The sequence below is a fragment of the Pelmatolapia mariae genome, linkage group LG10_11 (genome assembly GCF_036321145.2).
Source record: "Pelmatolapia mariae isolate MD_Pm_ZW linkage group LG10_11, Pm_UMD_F_2, whole genome shotgun sequence".
Lineage (NCBI taxonomy): Eukaryota > Metazoa > Chordata > Actinopteri > Cichliformes > Cichlidae > Pelmatolapia > Pelmatolapia mariae.
This window is the reverse complement of record NC_086236.1, coordinates 72,138,481-72,164,209: the sequence shown is the minus strand read 5'-3', so window position 1 is coordinate 72,164,209 and position 25,729 is coordinate 72,138,481. Positions and strand designations below refer to the sequence as shown.

Here is a 25,729-nt window from a genome sequence, read left to right as displayed (position 1 = left end):
CATAGGAGGGCTTGTTAATATGGTCGGCCTTCCTCTACAGGCCATCACGGATTCCCTAGTCAACACCCGACGAGCAACTACCGGCAGCATACGGTTGGTGGCACCCTTACTGTGACCCTCACGTCTCTGTAGTTCATGCTCAGCCATGCACAGAATGCAGCATCTGAGTGTGTGTGCATGTGGAACCGCCTGAAAATAGCCCACTGTGGGCTATTCTCAACATCACTGTGGTGCTGAAATGGGCCGGATCAGTCCTTATCCAGCGCAGCTTCCGGCAGCAGACTCACACAAGGAAGTGTAGGCAGTGTGTATGCAGCAGTGACATTGGAAGTGGATGGGATTGAGGTGTGTGAGATGTTTCATGTAGTAGTTGTGTTTTGGAGGCGCTGTCCGTGGTGCTGAAGCCTTAATTGCTTTTCCAGCTCGAGGCCAGTCGACAGGCCCCCCTTCTTTCCCCTCTGTCTGCTCAGTGCCAGGACAGCCTCAGCTGATGGAGTCGGCTGGCTTTGTGCCGTTAGGCTGCTCACTCACACAGTTTGCTTTTATCCGGCTGGGTGTGTGATCGCTGATATTAATGACTCCTGCTGAGCTGTCCTTCTTTCTCTCCCTGCTTCCCACACGGGACCAGAGCGCGCGCGCACACAAACACACACCTATAATATGCACGCTCTAGTGGTGGTGTCTACCTCCTGCATGCTTCTTGTCAGTGAACTCTAAAAATACACTGGTTAATGCTAATGAAGTTTCCAGCAGAGTTTGTCTGCCTTCCACAAGCAAGCCTTGCTGCCATCTGTCTCCCTCACTGTGGTGCTTTACTTTGTTATCCCCCTCCACCCATCCCATCCCATTCTCACACACACACACACACACACACACACACACACACATACACACACACACACACACACACACACACACACACACACACACACACACACACACACGTCTGGTTTGCTATCCTCGTGGGGACATCCCATTGACATAATGCTTTCCCTAGCCCCTTACCCTAACCCTAACCATTAAAAATGAATGCCTAACCCTAACCCTTACCCTAAACCTAACCATAACCTAATTGTAACCCTGACAGTAAAACCGCATTTTGAGTGTGAAAATTGCTTTCAACCCCGAGGGGACCTGGATTTTGGTCCCCACGGTGCAGAAAGTCCCCACCAGGATAGTAAAAGTCAGATTTTGGTCCCCACCAGGATAGTACGAACCCGTACACACACACACACACACACACACACACACTTGATCTATCTCTGTACTGTCATGTTAAGCGTGAGCGTGTTTGGATGAGTTTTGTTTGTTCATGCGAGGCAACCTCATAAAGCGGAATTTATAATTCAAAACTGCAAATGAACAGCTATATATAGGGTGTTTATCATCGATACTGTATGTGTGTCTGTGTCTGGGTGTGTGTGTGTGTGTTCCCCTGCCTGCCAATACTTCAGGGGCTTTGGGACTCCTGGGTGTTTTCACTGTTTTCTGGTAAGAAAAACATACTTTTTTGTCTGCTGTCATGAAGTCTGTGTACACATTAAATTCAGTTAACCTAAGACATTTTGTGATGTGCATTATGACCAGTAAATTCACACTTTGTGTAAAGAGATTTCACATATTGAACTCTGGTTACAGGTGTAGAATTGCAGCATATGGGAACATCAAGTTGTATGAGCCCCTTTTGGGGTCCTAAGGGAGCTGCCAAGTTTGATGAATTGCCTCAAGTGAAAAAAAAAATCAGGGCATGTGTGCAGACCTCTGTAGCCCACTCTTTATCTCTGCTTGAGGGCTGCATGAACTGCTGCTGACATTATGGACCCAAATCTGTGATCAAACTGTCGACGGTCGCGGTGCTTTCAGTGGAGCTGCTAGTGAATTGCTCAGCTGAATCATTGTTCCTTAAAAGTCTGTCAACACACCAAATAGCAGCACTCATCTCGCAAAAAGAAAGCTTTTGCAGCCACACTTTACTAGCTATTCTGGATATTTTTCTACTATGGAAGAGAAGAAAAGTCTGTTGAGTTTGCTTTGGTGTGAAATGGGGATCCACTTTGCAAAAAAATATCAGCGTCAGCCATCAAAGCCTGAGCTGAAATCTTGTCTACAGGGCTTTTGAAATGAACCTGAGCCGTCTGCATGGTGAATACAAACAGAAACAGAGAGAGAGAAAAGTGGACTCATCGTGCAGCTTATCCGCCAGGTTGAAAAGGGAGCTTTTTTTTTGCCAAAAGGTTGATGCAGTGAAGCGAAAATGACTGCATCTGAGAACAGAGTGTGCGGCATTAATACTGTAAGGATATTTTCTCAGTAACCCATTTCTTTTTTGTCTCTTCCGTCTTCTTCCAAAACTCTTGATTTCCCTGCCACACTTTCCCGTTTTAAAACCTCTCTCTCTCTCTCCTCCTTCTCTTTCAGATCCAGAAATGGCACGGCTATTGTTTCTGATTCTTCTCTGTGCTCTTCCATCTCTCGTTGTGCCCATACATAATTCATCAGCTGGAGGTAATTTGTGTGCAGGAATCGGTGTGTGTGTGTGTGTGTGTGTGTGTGTGTGTCTGTTTACAATATGCAGTAATGGACAGAAGTAACTCCGCAGAGATTGCTAAGTGACCCGAATGAAACGCTGCAATTTGTGCAGCGAGGAAGGCATCAGTTAAACTGATAATATATCATGTTGCTGTAATATATCTGCATTATCTGGAGACATAGAGCTTTCTTTCTATGCGCTTATCGTCCTTCATTCTGCCTCCTCCTTTTTTTTCCCCTTTCCCCCAGGCTGTGCCATCATCCGGCCTCCCAGGGATGGTGGGATCCGCTATAGAGGCCTAACACAAGAACAGGTACAGAGAATCTGGTTACTGCAGAGTATTGAAGCTCATCAGTCAAATCAATCACATGAGACTGCTGCCAGTTTGAAGATTTCAAAATAAGTGACACAGAAGTAGATTTGTGTCTGCTAAAAAAAATAAATAAATGTAAAAACATCTCATATAATTATTTACCAATATGTGCACCTGAAAATATAAAAACAGGCATTTAATAAATTCGAAAATGTGGTGCAATTAATTTGTCTTATTGATGGCTTTTTTTTTTGCAATGACTTGTATTGATTTGGTTAAAAAAATAGGGGTTTGAGGGTGTTGGGGAAAGGAAACATTAATAATTAAATAAATTGATAAATATAAAATACTCCATAAATGTGTAAATATCATGTTAGGCCACCAAAAGTAATATTTAAAAAAAGAACAGACATAACTACTTTATAAAATGTGAAAAATGTGTATTTTGCATTTAATTTTCTTTATTTTGTAACAATAATAAAATAATGTAACAATATTTTATTGCTTTTGGAAAATAAACAGAAAAATAATTAATAATAAATTTACAGACAGAGAAACAAGAATACAAAAGTGAATTAAATTAGAAATATCATTTTACATTACATGCTGTAAATTATTTAATGTTGATTATTGTGTCATGTACCATCAATCATGTACCATCTATAGGTTTTACCTTTGGTGCATTTAATTCAAAACGTTCTTTTAAAAATTATTTTGAATGCTTATTTTTTTGGCATTTTCAGTCCTCCGTATCTTCTTTAAAGATGACAAAATTCACTGGTGATTAAAACTTTATGAAGAGAGAGATTTTAGCTAACGGCTGAATGATTTTACACAACACACTGACTAACTAGAGAACACATGTGAGACCTGGCAGGCTGCAGCTGTTGTTTGAAGACACCACGAAAGCCTGTGTTTACTGGAGGAAAAGGAAGTTTATAGCTCATAACCAGCAGAGAACATCTCAAACCTGTTGTCTGGCACTCCAGCTTTAAATGCTCAGTCACACATGCTGTACCAAACGTACAAACAATGAGCTGTGCTCTGAGGACAGGACAGTTTTGCCAAGACCACTTGCAAGCTTTTGTAACTGATAATGGCAGCGAACTGAGGTGTGACAGTGCAACAGCAATCAATAAGGGACAAATGTCTGTGTTGTCAGTAAGAAGTGTCCAAGTCAGTCCCGTTAATCACTGAGCCAAAATTTTACAGAAAAAAACAAAAAACAAAAACGTAGCAGGTTCTCATTTCCTTTAGCATGAGTGACGTGAAGTTATTTACAAATGAAAACTTCCTCTTTGAGTTTGACCATAGACTGTATATAAAAGATGAACTCGGCATTTTGAAACCTCAGCATTAGCATTTTGGGCACTGTCATATTTTTTTTAATGAATTAAGTTTTTGAGGCAGAAATGGAAAATATTTGGATAACAGGTTGGAGTGCTAAGTTATCGCCTAATGCTAGTAAGCTTGGTTAGCTGTATTCATAAACTGTATGAGTGCAATGCAAAGACATGCATACCTGCTAATTTAATGGTAAGTGACAAACTAATACAATTCCAGAGTTTCACTCCGCAGCACTGAGGCACAAACTTCTTGAATGAGCTGTAGGTCCAGCAGACACCCGTCAGTGGGAGCACCCACTCAGTGTTGGGAAGGTTACTTTTAAAATGTATTCCATTACAGAATACCGAATACATGCCCCAAAATGTATTCTGTAATGTATTCCGTTACGTTACTCAATGAGGGTAACGTATTCTGAATACTTTGGATTACTTAATATATTATCATGCTGTTTACAACTACGTGAATGTACTATTGCTGTGATTTATTACTGTTACTGAAGGTCCGCAGCTCCGAACCGTATTAAAGGGACATCTGGCTAATACGTCGGGTTAGTGTCGGGCTCGTAGCTGAAAACTAGCTTTACTTTGTTGTCTGGGTCAACTTTGCTAGCGAGAGACAGAGAGAGGCGTTGAAAGGCTGCTCCAACGGAACTTATTTTTTCCGGAGGAAAACACGAACACAGTGTACAGTTGAGTCTTAATAGCTTACTTACAAATGGGCTCCTCAGGCACTCTTCTTGGCTGCAGTGGTTATTATTATATTTACATGCTTCCAGCTCCCGTTTTTGCTCCGTGACAGCTCGGACTTTTCCTTTCTCTCCCTCCCTCGCTCACAGACACATAACGTGTATGGTAGTCCATTCTCCCTGCAGCACGGACTACACTGCCCATGAGGCTACATTCTTTAGGGCCATGCCTGTAGCATTCTGCCTTTTAGCTTAGCACAACAACAACAACAAAAAAGCGCTCTCTCACCCAGGAAACACGCAGAGAGAGAGAGCGTCACCCTGTAACCATGGCAACCATAAGGCTGCCGCCCGGAACAACAGAGCGTAGCTGTCAAACAAACCCAAACAGTCCTGACCCGCCACAATATGAAACAGGAAAGTACCGCCGTGTAATCCATTTATTTTAACAAAGTAACTGTATTCTGAATACCACCTTTTTAAACGGTAACTGTAACGGAAAACAGTTACTCATATTTTGTATTCTAAATACGTAACGGCGGTACATGTATTCCGTTACTCCCCAACACTGCCCCCACTGCACACCGGTCCTAAAGGGGGAAACTATCCCTAGAGGGTGACACTGGTTTTATCAGTAGGCTGTAAACATGTTTATTTTTGCAGTAAAGTTGGACATAATGTGGGCGTCTATGTGGAGTTTTGCACATGGCTATTAGCGGAATTGCAGATTTTGGCACCGGCTTCATTTTTCAACCCAAGAAGTTTCTGCTTAAGATATAAAAATTGCATCCAAAACTTCCACAGCTCCCATATGCTCAACAGACCCACAGAGCATGGTTCACAACCTTGAACATGACATTGTAATAGTTTCTCATGAAATTTAATGTAAAAATTTAAAAAGCAAAAGATCCTTATCTCCAAAAGTTGATTCTGTTCATCTGGACGTATCTACGTCCAGATGAACAGAATCAACTTTTGGAGATTTACTTTCCTGGATGATTGAGAATGCATCAAGACCAAAAGATCCTTAATGATCTAGTTTAGCTCTAACATGCGGCCTAACATGCTACCATGAAACTGGCTTCACATAAACATTCAACTTAACAGTTCCAAAAACTCTGAGATTGGGCTCTCAGAGATATTTCTTGCTGTAGCTGCATGCCTCGTTCCAGTTCAGCGACTTTCTGAAGCCTCTGTTTACTCGAGCTGTGTACAGGGTGCCGCAGCACTGTGCAAACTACAGCTACAACCTGGCAGGCCAAAATTTTATCAAGCGCTTAAAGTGATATGCCAGCTGGATTAAAGTGTGCATGGGGATGGATCCGTCCCACAGGCCTTGATTTTGATGATGTCGGCTGGAGTACTGTTATCTTAGAGTGCCCAATGATATGAGTGTGTGGACAGGGCCAGTGTTGGAAAGGGAATTAGTACGTTTACTCAAGTACTTTACTAAAGTAGTGGTAATGCACTTAAGTATTTCCATGTTATACTACCGCCTACTCATACTATATTACATTTTGGATGCAGATACATTACTTTGTAAATCCAATAATACTGGATTCTGTATATCAGTAATGCATCAATGCATCAATAATTGTGATCCGGTAATTTATTATTCTTGACGTTAGATACTTGAAATAGTTTTTAATGCTCAAACTTCTTGACCCTTTACTAAACGCTGGAATATGTGTTTTACTGCTACATAAAGTGATGTTTAAACAGTTGTACAACAACACCACTTTTGGTGTATTATATCTGACTCAGAACGCAGGGCGGCACACAAGCCTGAAAATTGTTTTAAACATCTCGGAAACAGTGATGACTCTTTGCGCTTTGATGATGGAAACTTGGCAGTTTGATTGAAAGCATGCGTCACTACAGTTTCTGAAGAGCAGTCCCTCGGTGGCTTTTAAACAGTCACTACAGTCACTGACGTGGGCAGTGAATGGGAACATGGCAGTGTGTTAAAAAATTATTTAAGGGCAAAGCGCACACACACGGATACACCAACCAGCTCTGATAACAGAGAGGGATCAGAACAGGAACTGGATGTTGAGCGATGGGATCAAATTCTTTACTTTTGGACTCTGGACGGTACCGAGGCGACCGAGTTGACACCAAATGAGAAACAATGAATCGGCTCAGTTGCAGCAGAAGTAGCTGAGCATGTGCTTATACAGAGATAAAATGAAAGGAGTGTTTGGCAGCACTGTGACACTGAGAGCGGCTCAGGAAAAAGTCTATTTCATACTCAAAAATAAGTCACTTTTTACTTAATTCCTTCAGAAACATAAAAGACAATATAGAACACTGGAAGTTCAAAGTATTGTGAATATTTTAAAGGTTGAATGAAGTTTGTAGTGCAGTGTAAGTCAGAGGAGCTGAGCAGGTTAGAGTGAGCTGGGAGGAGTGTTAAAAAAAATGGAGAGTTAAACTTTTGCTGGTGGGAGGCGTCACGATTTTTAAAGCTGGATTTCTCAGCATGAGCCATGTTTATGGTGTCATTAATAGCAGAAATAATAATGATGCTTCAGAGAAAAATGCAGCAATGACCCGCTGCCATTAAGACAAATCCACTTTATTAACTAAAGTAAGATTGCCTTGTTGCTTGATATAAAGAATAATCCTGTTGTGATTGGTGTTCGTTTACACCACTTTTACAGCTTGGCTTGAGTAAGGCACCCTGTCTATGATGAGTAGTAATGGTATAATTTAAAAACACTGGTGGCTACCCCTGCCAGGAGGCTGCTACCCCTCAACCTCCAGCCAGTAGAAATTGTTAGGTGGCACAAATCCTCTGGAAGTACAAGCTCGAGAACACATAATTCCCAGGTCTCAGTCGATCTTAGTGGGGTGCACATGAGCCTTAGTGACTTTATTCAGCATATCAATTCAAAAAGCACATGGCTAAGCAAGAACCAGGAATAACACATGCTAAAATTCTAATAAACACAAACCACTGAGAACGCAGGCATCTCCTACGACTGGTATTATTACTTTATGACCATTGTGGTTTTTGATTGTTTGTAAGTCAAATAGCCTTTTGATGCTGTTTTTGCTGGGTGGTCATAAAATAAAAGTGTATCAGCTGTGGGTTTTTTTTTTTTTTTTTTTTACCTTTTCCTCAGCACAAAAGAATACTGACATCTTTCTCGAGTTAAAGGTTTTCAGAAAACTTGTCCTGTGACCTTGACCTTGAGGTCAAGTAGATACACCTGTGGTATCAATAAGAAAATTCTACGTTGCCTCATTCTCAAATTAACGTGTTCACAAAGTTCTCAGACTATTCTGACTTCCAGCTCTGATTTATTCGCAGTTCCATTCAGTCGATAGTCAGTCAGCTGAAGCTGTCATTTACATCAAATTAGCGGTCGGCCTCACTGACCACTCAAAGCACTTAACAGCATAACCAGACTACAGAATCTCAAGCAAAATCTTAAAATGCCCCAGACTTCATTTTCCTAAACAGATAAACATCACTTCACAAACACGTTGAGTCTGACATTAGTGGGACAAACTATGGATTTTTATGGCTGAAAATCAGTTGAATAGATATCGAGAGTTTAGTGGCTCCACATAAAAACTGTTGTTTTTTATAGCTTTAAAGGGAACTCTGTCCATTTGGAAAAAGAAAGCTCCATCAATATTATCTGGTTATTACAACTTTAAGCCAATGGTACAGTTTTAGAGAACTTACTGTATCACAGTGTTTCTCAAGCTGTGGGGCATGGAGCCACCGCAGGTCAGGTGGTGACGATCAGAGAAAAAACAGAATGAAAATAAGCTGAATACAAAGTATTTTTGTACGTGAAATATAATGAGTGTTTGCCTGTGTTATCATCCCGAGCTTTATTTCTCTAAAAATTCAACTTGGATCCCATTTTATTTTTAATGTTTTTGAAAAAAATAGAGTGTGTGGTATTATTAAAGTTTCTTTTTCTCTTCTTTAAGTGAGGGTATGCCAGAACAAGTTGGACTTATCAAGTCATTCAGAATTTAGTGGCTCTGTGGAAAATCTTGAAGTTTTGCTTAAAAAATATATGTTTCATAGGTCAGCCTTTGCTGCATCAATTTTATGAGTTTGTATATTAAACATTCATATTTTAGAAAAAGAAACAAGTCAAACTGCTTCAGACTTCCTATCATGCCCTGGTATTGCTTCAGCTTAGTTGCTGAGTTGTCTGCTCCTGCCACGGTGTGGATAAAAGCACTGAGGTTGACTCGGAGGGACGCCACTTCTCGCTAGATCTCATCCTGCAGTTCCTGCTTTTAGCTTAGATTATCTGGCAATTTAAAAAAAAATAACACCAGGGTTTCTAAAAACTCTGGTGTCACTATTCACTTTCTCTTACAGATTATGAGCTAAGTTGAAACATAACTGGGGGCTTGTCTGGGATGGTTTGAACATCAAGTTTTTGTTTTTAGAGAGCGAAACCATAAAAAAGTGACAGAAGAATTTAAAAGCAATGACTCTTTCCACGAGTCATGATCTGGTTACTAAAAAAATGTGCTAGCTAGCTAACATCACAGCTATCTGCGTGCTTGTCATGAGCCTCTGCCGGGGTTGATGCCCGCTTCCTTCTGAACAGTGATTTTTTTTTTTTTTTTTTTTTTTTTTTTTTTTTTTGATCAACTGGGTCATGAGATCTGCTGTAGAATTTGTGCAATACATTATGTAAACACCATAAGGCGAGTGCCATTTAGTTCCATTATAATCAAAAGGAAGCAGACATTTCTACAGCTGATGTTCCCAAAATAGGAAAGCTAGCAAGAAAACAGTCTGGACAGATAAACAGCTTTACAGGCCAGAGGAAAAATATGTCAATTTGATTTTTGGTGTAAACTGTCCCTCTTAAAGGTTGGGGGCAAAAATCCAAAAAATATTTTATTCTACTTGAGGATTATAGAAATACAGCCACACTATTACATCACATAGAAAAGATTTACTTTAGACACACATGTCTTCCTAATTTAGATAAATATATTTATCATCTTTGCAAATGGGTACAGGGCAAACTTTTGATATTAGAAGCTTTTTGGATTAAGGTGGCCACATTTCAAATTGGTACTAACTGATATCTAACCAATGGCAGATCTGTGAAGTTTGCAAATGCGACAACGTCCTGGATATGAAATAATACGGTGTTCTGTTGCAGTAAATCCCCAAATGACATCTACTTTTACCCCCTCATTTTAGAATGAACAAGTAATGAATATACAAAACTGGCATAAAAGTGTCTCAGTCGTTACAATAGTTAATCCTTTAATGCCAAGAGTGTCATATTTGATCCATGAGATCATCATCATTGTGTGATTTTTCTTTTTTTAAAAACCTAACTCCCTTATATATTTGTTTAAGATAAACAAACTGAGAAATTAATGTAGCATAAAATGATCCAATTAAATCTCATTTATACAAATTGATATTTAATTGAATCTTTTATTTCATTTGTCAGAAGCGTCATTAAACATTCCACTTTGCAAAATTTGAATTTTCTAGCAGTTATTCCATCGTTCAGGCTTTACTGGGTTAAAATTATTGCACATGCACTGTAAACTGTTAACTGCAAGCAGTGAAGCTTTTCTTCCTCAGCAGATCAACATGAAAACGGTTCCTTAGTGTCAAACTCCTTCCTTATTGTTTGTTGTTCAAATGTATGTATGCAGCTATGACCAAAGCCATTTAAAATGAAACATAAACCTTTTTCCCTTGCATATATTTCCCCTCACAGGCAGAGAAGATGTAATTCAGAGAGTGACAGCACATCAGTTCAGACAGTATCGCACTAAGATGTTTTCCCTTGTCGAGCTTTACTGTCGTGGCCATATGGCACTGTGACACAGAATGAAGAGGCTTCTTAAGTGAAGGAGAAAAACTTGTATGAGAGACCATCAATCACACTTTCCTTCCCCTGATCTCTCTGCCCCTGTTCTCTTCACAGATCCGCAGTGTGCAGATCCTGCCTGTGGATTATGAGATAGAGTACATCTGCAGAGGAAACCGAGTGATCGTGGGACCGAAGGTCAGGAAGTGCTTACCCAACGGCACATGGACAGACATGACGCAGGCCAGCAGATGTTGTAAGTCCTCTTTGGTCTCATTCCCATTCCCTTTTCATCCCGTTCCTCGTCCTTCTTTCATTTTTCCTTTTCCCCCTGCAGACAGATCTTGCGCACAATAATCAGCTCTTTCTTAAGTGTCATGTCTGCTTAATCAGCATTAAATTAAAACCACACTTACGCTGAAATGAAATCCCAGTTGTTTTGACAGTGCTTCACCACCCTCCCTGTTTACTCTTTATACAAAGGAAAGTGTCACATACTGTGCAGCGTTCACTGTCGCCGTCTCCAAAACCGCTGTGAAATTCCAAAGTAAAGTGAACTGATGCAGTCTGACTTAATGAAATGAAACCTTTTTAACCACCATTTTATTTGTGTGGCTGCCAGCATTTGTTAGCATCATTTTAAAACTCCACTTCCCCCTTAGGGTGAAGTACAACTTCTGAGCTCAGCACTGACATGCTATCACTGGTTAAGTTAAGCCAGAGCCTGTCCAGGAGAACCATTCCACTTCCTGTTAAAACCACGGGGCTTTATTTCATCAAGGGCGCTCATGAGATAGTCCTGAATGAGTAGGAGTGTATGGAGCTAAATGGGTAAAATAGTTATTTTATTTTATTTAAGCTTTGACAACTAATCTAAAAAATACGTCTAAATGGAAAAAAGAAAAACACTTATGTCCTTTAGTGTTTCTTACACTGAAGCTGATTTAGCCCCAAAAAACACTAGCAATCTGCTAATGCACGATGAATGGTACATCAAGGATTTACCACAGGACTTCCTCTTTTTAAAGCAACTTTTTAAAGTGATAACGAGACATTAGAAAGATACTTACATTTCAACAGAAGCCTCGACGCGTGTTGAAGAAGCAGCCAGTTGTGGGGGTTGAAAATGATGCTGTCTGCTGCTACAAATTCTCCGCTGCTGCTCGCTTCATGCCTGAAATTAAAATGGCAGCTCCTGTAAAGTGGCTTAGGTGCTGCGATGTCTCTAATACTCTCAGAAATATATTTCACCAACATCAGAACCAGTAACACAGAATCTAAAAATGCAACCGTATCTCTTGATCCTTTCTATCAAAAACATGAAGAAAATTTCCACAAAATGTTTGTCCCACAAAATGCATTAAACACAGAAATGGACTAAAGCTCCAAAAGGCCCCATTTATTCTCAACTTGTCTAAAAATCATGTTTTCTTGAGCATTTAGGGGTCGTTTGGTCAAAGTGGAACTTCACCCAAAGCTCTGAGCCTAACTCCATCCACTGCATAATGAGAGGGGTGGGGAGAGGGTGTGGAGGCGCTCAGTGATTTGCAGACCGCGTAAAATACAGAGCAGCACCAGAAAGCAATTCATTTCCACCTGCCACAGAGTTATGAATTCAAATGGAGGAATTTTCCCTCCAGAATCTCCTGAAACAGGCTTTAATGTGGCGGAGGATCACGGTGGTCGGAAGCCATATTCATTTAAGCCGTTAGCTCATGGACAAAGTGATGTGATGTCACCTCAGTGTTAGGTTGCTGCCAGTCTGAGCCAGAAGTGATCATATTTAGACGACAGGGCCGAGTGCTAAGTTGTCAGCTAACACTGATAGAGTGTGCAGATACTGAGACATGTCTCTACAGAATAATGAAGTAATACAATTTCACTCATCAAAAACTGGAGCACTGTTTTCTTGGGCGGCCTATCTCACACCGCGGCCACATTGTCACATAATTCCATTAAAATGCTCCAAACGGCACCAACAGCACAAACACAGTGGAGCAGTCCAGCTCAGTGATAGGACACCCATCACAGTGGCCACACCCCCAACTTTAAGCCTTACCAGTATTCAGGTGGAGTTTGACCACCATACATCGATTACAAAAGGAGGAAACTGTTGTGCTCTCATGATGTTTATTAGTACGTTTGGTTAATTTAACACAAGAGTCTATGGTGACCGACTTTTGGAGCCAGAGGAACTCCAGTGTTTTGGTTTTTCTGCATCAGAGATTTCTTTCTCTCTCCCTCCGTCTCGCTATCAACGGGTCATCCTTCCTTCTCCAACTATGCGCTGATACATGCAGGTGTGAAGAAAGAACGCAGCGTGGCAATTTATTTCTACTCCCGACAAAATCAGCGAAACATTGCACCAAAATCAAGACACACAGTGTAAACTCTAGTGAATGAAGCCTGTGGATTAGTAGCTTCTGTGTTATAAAAGGAGTGTGGTTTATCCATTCAAGAGGAGCAACCGGAGGAGGTGTGCCGCCTACCCCTGATTAGAGGGCATTTTTATCTATTTTTATATGAATTACACGATGTAAAGTAATCCCAAATGGTTGCTTCCATCTCACTGGCTTTGTAGCGTTCAGGATGATTGAAAACAGTCGATGGTATGTTGAGCTAATTCCAACCTATTATGTGTTTTATCACAGTACAGTTATATGATTTAGTTTAAAAGCTTTTCCTTAATATTTAACATGATAGACTTGGGTATTTACACATATAGAGCATCATTTGTGCTCATTCGGAGTTTTGTTTGTCTGCCTGGCAAATATAAGTGCAATATTTACTGTTTTAGTTCAGTTTCTCCTCCAACTCCGGAGAGAAATACTTGGTCGATGAAATACTGCTGTCTGTGTTGCTAACTCTGTCTGTTTGGCACTTGGTGCTGAGTACAGGGAGTGTACTGGGAGTTCATAAGAGCTTTTCTGCTGACAGTTTCCTGCTGTGGCTGAAAATGATGCTGAGTGAACCAAATCCAGACAAATCTTGTGTATAATATTCAGTTTTCAAGTGTCCTGTCTGCTTAATCAACAATCTTAAATTAAAGCCAAAACTACAATGAAATAAAACCTCTGATGTTATGACAGCAAAGATTCGCTTACTCGAACATCCGGGATTCACGGGGAGCTGTTTGTGCAGTCTTAACCTGCTTTCAGCCTTATTTTTGGGGTCTACCAACTCCTGTTGTGCACTTTGTTTGGCACTCGGTGGAGGTTACTTTTATATATACCACTGTTAAATTACAATAGCATTAGGTAACATTATTTTTCAAAAGTAATGCAACATATTTACTGCAGTTTAAAGTAACCTGTTACATTACAGTAATACTACTGAGTTGGAATACTTTATGGCTGTGCTATTAATAGTGGGCAGTTCTTTCTCTGTGATTGCTCATGGAGAATCGTCTGTGTAATACTGCAGAATCTGTACCTTCATCGTCAAGCTCCTTGTTAAATATTAAAGCTCTCAAAGACCTCAAACTGGCTGAAATGCTGCGGCGAGATGTTAAGAGAGCTGTGCATAAATGTGTCTCCAAACCTCCATGAACTGTTTAGAAGAGCGAGCCACAAAGTGTGATAATGATCTAATAATAATGATATGATAACATTTTAAGTTACTCCTGTTAAAGATGGCTCTGAAAGCTACCGAAACACTGAGCGTACTTAGGTTTTCACATCACTGTAAATAAAACTGACTGTAAACATGAGTGCAAATAAAATTAAATTCAGCTGAATTAACATGCAGAGAAAGAGTAAAAATTCATCTGGGTTTATAAAAATATTTTCAGCAAGAAAAAGAAGAGGGAAATGTGGTAAATATGGTGAAATAATAAATGAACCGATTACTTGAGAGGACAATCTAACATGTTACTTCTTACCATGGGTTTAGATTTCAGGTTGGATGCAGGGGACATGTCCCGCCTAATAAGTGGAAGAAGCAGAGGAATTACTCAGAAAGGCAACAATGGCTCTAACAGAGGAGTGTTTTTTTTCTTCTTCCTTTTATCTCTTTCTTTGTCCTTTTCCCCCCAAAATATTTGCATAGAGTTCATACCACCACCGAATCTTTTGTTGTTAATCTGTTAAACTCCACCACACGCAAACACACAGCGCTGTGATCTCAGTCGGGAGCAGCGCCTCGGTCCCCTCCTCTGCACTGACGCTGTGCACATGCAGGCAGGTTTACAAGCAAGGAGCAGAGCTCCAGTATTAGGACATTTTATCTCAGCTGTGAGACACTTTCCCCAACGCAAGTTTCAAAGTGCTGTTGCTAGTTTGCTAACTAGTTTTAAAATAATGTTTCATGTGGGCAGAAATCCTGCCGAAACACATCTGAGGTATTAAACTCGAAGGTCTTAGAAATACAAAAAAGCACATTAAGCAAGTTAGTTTCTCAAACAAAAGACCCAAAAGGCGCCTGATATCAGACATAGTCATCAGCCCCGACTCTCACATCTATAACCAGCTAAACACATAAAAGAGACTGAAGAGTTAATCATGCCTGTGTGTGCTGACTCAGCAGGGATGGGGAAGGTGAGAGTAATTATCCAAAAGTAATACAGAATACTCGAGTACCTTATTACGTTATACTGGAGTCTAGGGTGAATTGTTGCCCTGTGTCTGGTTCTTGTGTTTTCCTTTACATAAATAAACACATCTAAACCATAAACTGGTGCACACAATAACAACAGCACTAACAGGTTACTGCAGTGTTACTTTTCTTTTTACATGTGGTTACTTTTCATGTCTTTGCAAACATGTTTTTAACTGGTTATTAAAGCAGGAGAGTCGTGTACCATCTGTTTCCTCAAGTATCTGAGTGAGAATATTTCCTATATGTGTGTGTGTGTGTGTGTGTGTGTGTGTGTGTGTGTGTGTGTCTCATGTTAGGTCTTTTAATGAATTTCAGGCACTGAAAGGAGTTCTTGTCCTAGTTCCATTCTACCCTTGGTGATGTTACATTCACATTAGTCCCCAATGGTTTTACTGACCAGGACTGTGGAAAACATGCCAAAGGAAGAGACTTCAGCATGGTGAAAAGCAAAAGAATATTTTTCAATATTTTACATAAAACCCTTTTTTCTGAAAGAAATAAAGATGTAACCCATTTGGAATCACTGATATTGTGATATTTTGACATCTTTACATATTTTAATTATACAACTCTATTACATGTAACCTTTCCCTCCCTCCATAAACTGACTGGCGCAGAGCAGATCGTGTTCAATGAATTTTCGGAGGTGTTTCATCCGAAAATAGAAAGCTCGATTTGGCTGGACACAATAGGAGAGCAGTGAGAGGGCCAAACCAGTAAAGCTGTAGCCAAACGGTTAAACACTGAGCTGAAACCGCTCCATGAGTCCAAGACAGTGCTGTAATTTCCCCCCCGCTATTTTAAAATTGTCACATGATAACAAAATATTAGTATTCAAAATACTGATTACAGTTATTTTACATTTCCTAGTTTTAAAAGAACCATTTTTACATGAAGCTTTCAGGTCATTTAAACATCCATCCATCCATCCTGTTCTGTTTATCCAATTCAGGGTTGTGCAGGGGAGCTGGAGCCTATCCCAGCTGCCAAAGTGCGAGAGGTGTAGTACACCCTGGACAGGTCTCCAGTCTGTCACAGGGTTGGTTAGCACTGTCGCCTCACTGCTCGGGCCTTCCTCTGCTCCTCTGCCTACATCTCCAAAGACAAGCATGTCAAGTTAGTTTAAACTGATACTTCCTTTAAACTCTAACATAAATATGAGTTCAGTAAGATGAGGTACTAATAAAAATGTGATCCTAAATGCTAATAATACTATAATGTTCGCTTCTATACCACTCGTTATAATACTAAGGCAGGAACTGTTATCCTCTGATTTTTGCCATCGACCCCATGCCTTCTTACTAACGTAGACTTGTGCAGATTTTATACTTCCTCATTCAGCAAAGCGACGCTCTGATAAACTGTATGTTAAAAGTTAGCGTGAGGAGACTAAGACCAACAGTCACTCTTTCCTTCACTGACCTGGTTGCTTCTGAAGGCTATGAGATGCAGTTTCAAGCACTGGAACAAAATGAGTTGTTACATTTGGACTCCTGCACCGTCCGACTCGGCCCTCACGTTCCAGTGGTAGATTAAGCTGACTGACAAGGCAACAGAGCAAAATTCTAATCTGCTCACAAAAGGCTGAGGTGAAACATTCATCCAGCTGTAAACTCTCCTATTCCCAAAGCATTCCCTGCTCCTTTTTCTCATTACAAAGAATACTAAATGAAGCCTTTTTGGTAAAGGAAAACTCTTCTGAATGTAACTGAGCTGCAGGATGTTTTGAAGCTCTACTTTTACTGCTCAAGAAATGTTCGTTTCTAGTTCATCAGCCACCCACAATACTGAACATCCATGAATACTTTTAGTGGAATTCATGCAATGCAAAAGCCAATACAGTACTGTGCAAAAGTCTTGAGCCACCCATCATTTCTTTATATTTTGCTACAAGAATGGGAAATTATTTCAGCAACTTATTGAAAGACATGCAGTTCTCCAGGCTTCATAAAGGCTCTTCAAAGCTCTTCTTTCGATGTTGGCTGCTTTCTGTTCAGTTCTCTGCCGAGTACTTCAATAGTGTTGACGTTTGGGCTCTGGGGAGGCCAATCCATGCCTGATAGTGAGCCATTGTGGTTTATTTTTCTCTCCAGGTGAACTTGTACTGCAGTGATTGTGTGTTTGGGATCATTGTTACACTAAACAGTGAACCTGTTGCTAATCAGCCCCAAACCAAGACAGAGCTTCCACTGTGTTTTACAGATGCCTGTAGACATACTGATGATAATTTGAACCAAAAACTACAAGTTTGGATTAATGACCACAAAAGATCTGTTAACCCTTATTTTCAGTCCTGTTCTTGTGTAATTTGGCATACCTGAGCCTTTTCTCTATTTCCCTTCCTTAACTGTGGCTTCTTGACAGCCAGTCTTTCATTTACCAAAGAAAAACTTGAAAGAGCTTCGGAGAACCGGAGAATTATTGCTCGACACCACTTGGGGAAAAAAAAGTCTTGCTCCTTGGAAACATAATATGAAAAAATGAGCAATCACTCAAGTCTTCTTCACAGTATTTTATGTCACCAGTGACAGGTTGAAATAAAAGTGGTTACTTTGCAGTCTGGCCATTTTTGGTGAGTAAAGCCAACGAGCAGGTGAAAACCCAGAAAAAAAACTGAACAGCGAGTGGGTGAAAAACACAAAGCTTCAAATGGGATGGAAACAACAGGCTGTGGTCAAACAGAGTAAAAAAAAAACAAACCCAAAAACAAAACTCCAATGCTTTTCCCTAATCACATTTTTGTTGTTGTTTCACCTTGATGGAAAACATCACGAGGTGAAGGAGACTTGGGGAAAACAACCACAGTGCTCAGAGAAACTGCACTTGTGCTGGATTGCTTGATAAGCTCATAACGGATGTTGCTGATATGAGTCTGTTGCATTAAAACTACAGCATCTAAGAAGATGAAATACAAAAGCCTCACCTTCCATACCCAATGTTTTTTCACCACAGTCTGTATATAAAGGATGGTGTCAGTGACGCCCCACTCTGAAAGTCTCAAACTGGCATCTTTTTGGAAGCAGACGTCATAAATGAGGGGTGCATCTGACTGTGAAACCTAGGGACAACACACACACACTGATGACTTGTGATTGACAAATTGCTTGTCAATGGCGCGCTCTGGTTTATTCCCAATTCTCACTCTAATAAGGACCATCATTTGCAACAGTAACATCATGCTGTATTCAGCATTCCCCACAGACTTTTACACCGGGAAGAAAAAAAAAAACTGAATACAATCATTTGCAAATCTAATTAACCCATAATTTATTAGCAATAGAACATATTGAATGTTTAAGCAGGAAAAATTCTAAGAAAATAAAATCAGCAATTTTGAATTTGATGGCAGCGACGCATCACAAAAAAGCTGGGACGGGGTCGTGTTTCCTACTGTGTAGCATGCCCTCATCTTTTAACTAAAGTCCATCTGGGAACTGTGGAGACCAGCTGCGGGACCTTTGGTAGAGGAATGCATTCTCGTCTGATTGAAGAATTTTAGCTGCTTAACAGTTCTGGGTCTTCTTTTAATGATGCATCATGAAACCAAAAACACAGCAGGCAGGCCAGTTCAGCACCCCAATTCTGCACGATTTAACAATGTTTTGCTGAAATACGCAAGGTCTTTAAAAAAAAAACCACGTTGCTCTAAAACCTGCATATACCTTTCAGCATCGATAGAGCCTTTCCAGATATGCCAGCTCCACAGACACTAATCCACCTCCATACCATCAGAGACGTAGGCTTTTGAACTGAGCGCTCATAACAAGCTGAACCCCCCCCCATCTTTAGTCTGGAGGATGTGGTGTCCATGTTTCCCAAAAAGAATTTCAATTTTTAGTTGGTCTGACCACAGAATAGTTTTCCTCTTTGCCTCAGTCCATTTTAAATGAGCTTTGGCCGAGGATGGCTCGGCATCCAATACTGATTTCTGGCCTTGTCCCTTGCACTCGTGTCGCACATATCAAATTTGAATTGAGTTAATATTTTGTAATATAGTTTCTCAGTTAAAAGGTTTGATATGTTTCTGTGTTCTACTGTGACGTTGGTTTATGAGATCTGAAAATCACTGCGTTCTGGTTTTCTTTACATTTTACCCAGTGACCCAGCTGCTTCAGAACTGGGTTTGTAGATACACCCACAAACTGACCTGCACAGCGTCCACATCACTGCAGACACTATTACTGATGTGAAAAAAAAAAAAGCTCACTAATCATCACAGTGAGTTGAAATGAAGTGGCTGTAATAGAAAATGCTCCCCACCCTCTGGTCCACTCGTTTTTTCCTCTTCCTGCTGAAGACGATCCATCTTAACAGTTCCTTTACGAAAGCTTTTAGCATCTTTCAAGTCAAATTAATTAACCATAATCCTAAAAGCTGGCAATACAACAATGCTCAGAATGAGGACGTAAGCTTTGCAAACAGAGCTGCAATACAACCTCCACTTCACTTTGATCATTTTAATTTGGCTAATTATATTTTATTTATGGAGCATTTTTCTAAACCTATGTTACAAAGTGCTGCATGTGGCAAATGGGCCATAACGAGCAGACTCGCCTACATTACTGTTATTTCCATTTCGGCTATTAATTAAACAGTTTGTTCAAAGCAAATCAGCATATTTGCAAGTTATGGTGTAAGATGGAAGCAGACATAATTTAAACGATATGATCTGTGGCGCTTCTCAGCCTTGTCACTTTGAATTCTGATTCTCATTTCATAAAGATGGCCCAGTGCATGTGCTAAAGGGAGAAATGAAAGAAGCATTAATGCAACTTTCCTTAGTATTTAGAGAATAAGATTAGCTCTTTTTATGGTCGCCACATAGATACTTACAGATCACATGACTCAGCTAGGAACCCTCCTGATCATAATTGACTATTTAACCACAACCACGGCCTCCTATCAGGTAAACCTGTGACTTTTAAACTGGACTTTAATGACCTCATTTTGGACACACGTGGCCAGTGTGTCAAAGCACAGGCATTGAGAAAAAAAACAGGACACTGAGATGAGAATATGTTTATTCTACAATGGAGATGAAGCCTTTTCTCCCTGCTTGGAAAATAAGTGAAGGCCTATAAAATAAATAAATGTAAATATGAAATGATCTGTACTATCTCCGCTGAGGCTGTCTGTGTCTTCAGAGACATTTAGATGATGTTTAATGAATAAATTTGCACTATAAAATTTATTGTATCTCTCTACAAACCAAATTTGTATCAGCTCTTGCAAATTTTGAAATAAGGGCAGCAATCCAGTCAAATCCCAGTTTAAACCTCCCGTTTTTGTTCTTCCAGTTCACATTTAACACCAGTGGAAATCTTCCCAGGAGTACACTCTCGGAAGCAGGATTTTTTTGTTTTCTCTGGCTTACGTAAGAGCACAAGCTGCAATGTGCAGATTGGAGTTTTATTTTGTACTCGCATGCTGGAAGGAAGATTCGACAAACTCGGCAGCTTAACAGAAGAACATTGAAGAGCCCGGCCATTTTGTCAGGCGATCAGACAAAAAAGAAAAAAGCTATTCCTGTTTTATTTTTCCTGGTAACTAACGCAAAACTTTCCATTTTCCAACTTTCTAACGACTCCGTCATTACTTTGTGCCCGTTTTGTTTCTGAGACGTGTGTGGGAACACTGCCAGATGTACTAGAAACTAGTGCCTGAAAATATGCAAACAAGGGAAAGAAATAATCTCACAGGATGAATTCATTTAAAGCTCAGACACATTTTCAGCTTTTTGCTCATTTATATTCCACTTTTACCTACTGCAGTGCTTGCTCAGATGAAGGAATCTATTCATGTGTGGACTGTAGGGAAGGTCGTTCGTTTTCTTTCTGCAGCAGCCGTAACTAGAAGAGATGAAAAACCTTGAAAAAAAAGAAGACTTTTTTTAACCCGTTGCCTCTGTCACCGAGGCTGCCGTCTGATTGCGTTCCTTTCTTCTCGTTTAGATTGTCGCCGTGAACATCACAGGGCTACTACATGACGACAGACTCTGGAGTGGAGCCACTTTTCATTACAATTAATGAAATGTGTGGCATCATGACTAGCCTTGTTTCCAGAGAGAGTGACTATATCCCCAGACCACGTTGGGCATGATTAAAGCTAACTAGAGGCATGCCTGTGGCCAGCTGTGAGGAGGGATTTTTCTGGCTCAGAAAAGCGAGCTTGGGGAGTGAAGCATGATTGGTCTGCATGTAGTTAAAGCAGCGTTTTATTTAGCAGCAGTCATTTTCCTCTTATTTCTGGGAAGAAATAATATACATAACCATGAAAAAGAAAAACAAGTATTTTATGCTTATGTGAATGAAACCCCATTTAAAAATCTTACAAATGGTCAAACAGATTTATATCATTGGTGATTTTCCTTTGGTGGAAGACCAAGACCTCTCTGATGTGCCCCCAAAATATTTTACATGCAAGAAAACCTCCAACAAAGTCTGCCTTAATTTCTTTGATACAAACCAAATGCATTTTACTTGTAACTCCTACTAACAGACTATGTTTTACACAAAACTTTCCTTTTTGAGGGGTTTCCGTCAGTAAGATCACGACTTCTGTAATTTTTGGGTGCAAAAAATAAGATTTGGATTAAAATGGTGGTTAAGTACTTTCCTCTGAGACATGTTTAATTCAGCTCACTTTCCTGTAATTAAAGGGTGCTTAACATTTTTTACAGAAGGCCCTACTGACTAACATAAAGTAAGTGAAGGGTCAAAGATTGGCTAATTAAACATGACACTTGGAGTGCTGAGCTATCCATGAATTTGGCTGATGTGGCAGATTATTTTACAATTGGCAGTTTGCCAGCCTGGGGCCTTCTATTGTTTAAAAAAGAAAGTTGGAACAGGCTGACTTCCTGTTTCCTGTTAACAGTTTAAAGTGCAGATTGACATGGCTAGTAAAGGATTCTGCAGTCCTGCAGAAACCCCAAGCACGCCCATACTGTTTCTACTGGAACTCAGAGGATTAAGATGTAAACGTGAGCACCTCAGTAAAAGCAGAGGTTTAGACAGTTTGCAGGTCTGGAGCACTCACGTGTGTTTGTGTTAACACAGTGCCAAAATCTTCCCAGCAAATTCCCCTCAAGATCAGACGGTGCATTCATCAGAGAAACCAGAAAAAGTCCAAGAGCTTCACCTCAGACTCTACAGTCCTCAGTTAGCTCAAGACAGTACAACTGGAAATAGACTAAACAAGTATGGTTTGTTTATGAAGGTTCCAGAAAAACCCCCAAAAACTCTTCTGTAAAAAGAAGCAGCGTGTTTAAGTTTGCCAAGTTACATCTAAACCAATCACAAGACTTCTGGAGCAGTTTCCTCTGGACAAACGAGACCAAAGTGGAGATGTTTGGCATAATGTACAAACACATGCATATCAGCACAAATGCCTCACACCAGCTGTCAGCACGGTGTTGGTGGAGTGATGATTTGGGCTTATTTTGCAGCCAGAGGACCCGGGCACCTTACAGTTATTGGTTTAACCATGAATTCCTCTGTTTCAAAGATGAGGTCATCTGTACAGCTAAATCTGTACAGACGACAATGATCTCGAGATGATCTCGAGCACAGCAGCAGCAAATCTACAACAGAGTGTCTGCAATGGTCCACTCATAGTCCCGACCTCAGCTGACTGAAATACTGGGGCGGGGCCTCAGGACAGCACAGAGTTGTGTGAAAACTCTTTTTGTTTAAAGTATTTCTTGTGCTCTAATAAATCAATATCGGTGGCACTAACACTGAGGCATGTTTCAGTCAGTTGCTGCTTTGTTTAGTAAGATGAAGCAATAATTGTTTGATATGTTGTTATTAGTAAGAATTGAAAAGTTCACAGCTGTGTAAATTAGGCCGATGTTGAATGTGTGTACTCTCACCAATATTACCGGCTCATTCACAAAGGGCTGCCACAGCACGCAGCGCCACATGTTTGATTTAGCAGATTTCTGCAATGCCTGATACTCTTCCTGATGCAACCCTCAATGTTGGATTTGTTTCTCCTCACGGGGATGAACTGGGAACCTTCTGCTTGTTAGGCAAATCTATAAACCACTACACTTAGAGCCACTCCTCAAGGCTGTTTCTTAATATTAGGCTTAAGTTAGCTAACATTTACAGACTGGTGAAACTACTGATTAAAAATATATAAATATCACAGGTTTTACTCCTTTCAAATTGACACTGTAGGTGCAGCAACTAAAAACCTCGAACAAGTTTGAATCTCAGTGACCTGGACCTCAAGGTCAGAGGTCAAGTTTTCTGAAAATCAAGTCAGTGTGATAACCTAGCATAGGATATCCAAATTCATAGCACAGGTGCATCTTCTAGGAGGCTGAGAGGTGCAACTGGCAGCATCTTTATAATTCTGCCTCTGCAATTATAATAATAATAATTATCCAATTACTTCTGAAAATGGGCGACTTTGTATAAAGAGGGCTGTGTCTTCTAAACAGTAAATGAAAAGGTTTTATAAAACAACTTGACTTAAGGCTGAAAGTCGGCACTTCAACCAAATTTTGGTTGTTTGATTTAAATCCACTACTGTGGTGTACTGAGCAAAATCCTGATTGGAGACATACACAGGGAGATTTGTGAAATACAACAACGCCCTATCTTGACTTGTCAACATGTGTTGATTAACCAGATATGTGAAAAGTCGAAGGAAAACTGGCTTTTTTTTACTTGTGCCTAATCAAAACTGTAAATACGAGAGTGACTAACACCTTTATAGCTGTGAGTCAGTGACACCGATGTTATTGAACCTGATCTAAAAATTCTCAACTGCAGCGCTACCAAATTTGATGCCACAGAAATGAAGCACAACAAGCCTCCATCTATTTTGATCATAGCAGTATCAGGCAGACTCTTTACTGAATGAAGGTCGTGTTTTAATGAGCGACGTGCTCTTTTTGCTCCTTTAATTGACTCGAATGAAGCAATTAATGTTTTTTAAGGGAACGTTATCCTGAGTGGAGATGGCTTTCAAGCTTGGTAACACATTATAATCACCGTCAGTATTTACAGTAAATAAACAAAAATATAAATGAACTACATTTTAATCAGCTATCAGGCCAAACAGTGAATTATTTTAAAAACAGTGCTCAAACAATGCTAACAAGTACCAAAGCTTGTTTCTGTTCCTCTGTGCCATAGACATTAAATTCTTGCAGCGATGTTTTAAAAACTGTTAGAAATCCCATTATTGTGATTATCAAATGGTGTTTTTCATGCCCTGATAATTTAATGTGACTGTCTCTTGAATTTATTAATTTATGAAGGCTTAAAATTAGCACAAAAAAACCCAAACAATTTAGAAGTGCCAAATTTCAACCCACCTCTATAATCTGAAAGAGGCAGAAATATTCATAGCATGAAGGAAAGCTTCGTTATATATGTATGAAAGTAATTGTCCAAAAAGATCACGTGATTCTGAGGTGGAAAGCATTCACTGATTTCTTTTCTTCCCATGGCGGATCCACCAGGTTTAAATAAACCATAATTATCCTCTGAGTGTCTTTCAACCCGTCAATTTGGTTTCATGACTCACAGCATTACTACTGTTTTTCACTCTTCCTGCTTTTTTAAATCCTGTTTTCAGCTTTTTACTGATAAACCTCAGTACTGAACAGCAACCCCATTAAACAAGGAGAGGAACTGAGCAGTGAACAAAGAGGAGCGTAAATCAGCTTAGAAGGCCGAGCTTTTTCCCGGGAGTTGGTAGACAGAGAAATGGAGCCGAGGGTTAATACTGGACTTGGAGGCACACGGTCATGCAGACAATGAATTCATCTCCCTTTGAGCAACATTTGTGCAACTCCTTCTTTGTGTATTTATGGATTTACCTTTCCATAACTCTCTCTTCTTGTTTCCAGTGCTGCTGTGCCCACGGGTGTGGACGTCTCTGGAGAACGGCAGGGTGACGGCGAAGCCTCCCGGGCCCCCCGTGGAAGGAACCGTGCTCCATTACAGCTGCCACGCCGGCTTCATCCTGGAGGGCAGAAACATCAGCCATTGCACTAAGCTGGGCAAGTGGGACGCGCCTAAACCCACCTGCCTGTGTGAGTGTCTCAGAATATATCAGGTTTTCCATTATACTGTGCCTTCTAGCAGAATTAAGATAATTATGTCATATAGTGGGATGCCATTTTCTGTTACATGAGAGATTCAGCGGGCGAAGCAAGCCGACTGACAACAAAGAGCGTAATTAATGACACTGAAACTATGACTGGAGCCATGACTGGAGTTGCAAATGATGGTGATGAATCATAGTAACAACTGGAGGCTATAATTTACTCAGTGAGGAAAAATATTGAGCCTTTATTGATATTTTACACCTAAAACAGCAAATCGGTTAATAAATAGAAAATTAAAACAGCAGCTGCTTTGATGGCAAATTAATACATGGTTTCTGCAACAATAAAAGAACATTGATGTATT

General features: G+C 40.2%; 1 protein-coding gene and 1 long non-coding RNA gene across 3 annotated transcripts in view; one reads left to right on the top strand and one right to left on the bottom strand.

The window, feature by feature from the left end:
• gabbr1a (gamma-aminobutyric acid (GABA) B receptor, 1a) overlaps positions 1 to 25,729 on the top strand; it is a 126,351-nt gene that overhangs the window by 405 nt on the left and 100,217 nt on the right. Inside the window, exons 2-6 of one of the 2 annotated variants that reach the window (XM_063486345.1) lie at positions 41 to 93; positions 2,419 to 2,505; positions 2,779 to 2,843; positions 10,818 to 10,956; positions 25,165 to 25,350. In XM_063486345.1, coding sequence (XP_063342415.1) covers positions 2,427 to 2,505; positions 2,779 to 2,843; positions 10,818 to 10,956; positions 25,165 to 25,350 — 469 coding nt within the window. In that variant the 5' untranslated portion in view covers positions 41 to 93; positions 2,419 to 2,426. The remainder of the gene's footprint in view (positions 1 to 40; positions 94 to 2,418; positions 2,506 to 2,778; positions 2,844 to 10,817; positions 10,957 to 25,164; positions 25,351 to 25,729) is intronic. The other variant, XM_063486344.1, reaches the window with a different exon arrangement.
• Positions 11,035 to 25,232, bottom strand: LOC134636384 (uncharacterized). Its single transcript, XR_010095008.1, has 3 exons — positions 25,135 to 25,232; positions 11,771 to 11,874; positions 11,035 to 11,232 (listed from the first exon to the last, which is right to left on the bottom strand). It is a non-coding gene; the product is annotated as an uncharacterized LOC134636384 (long non-coding RNA).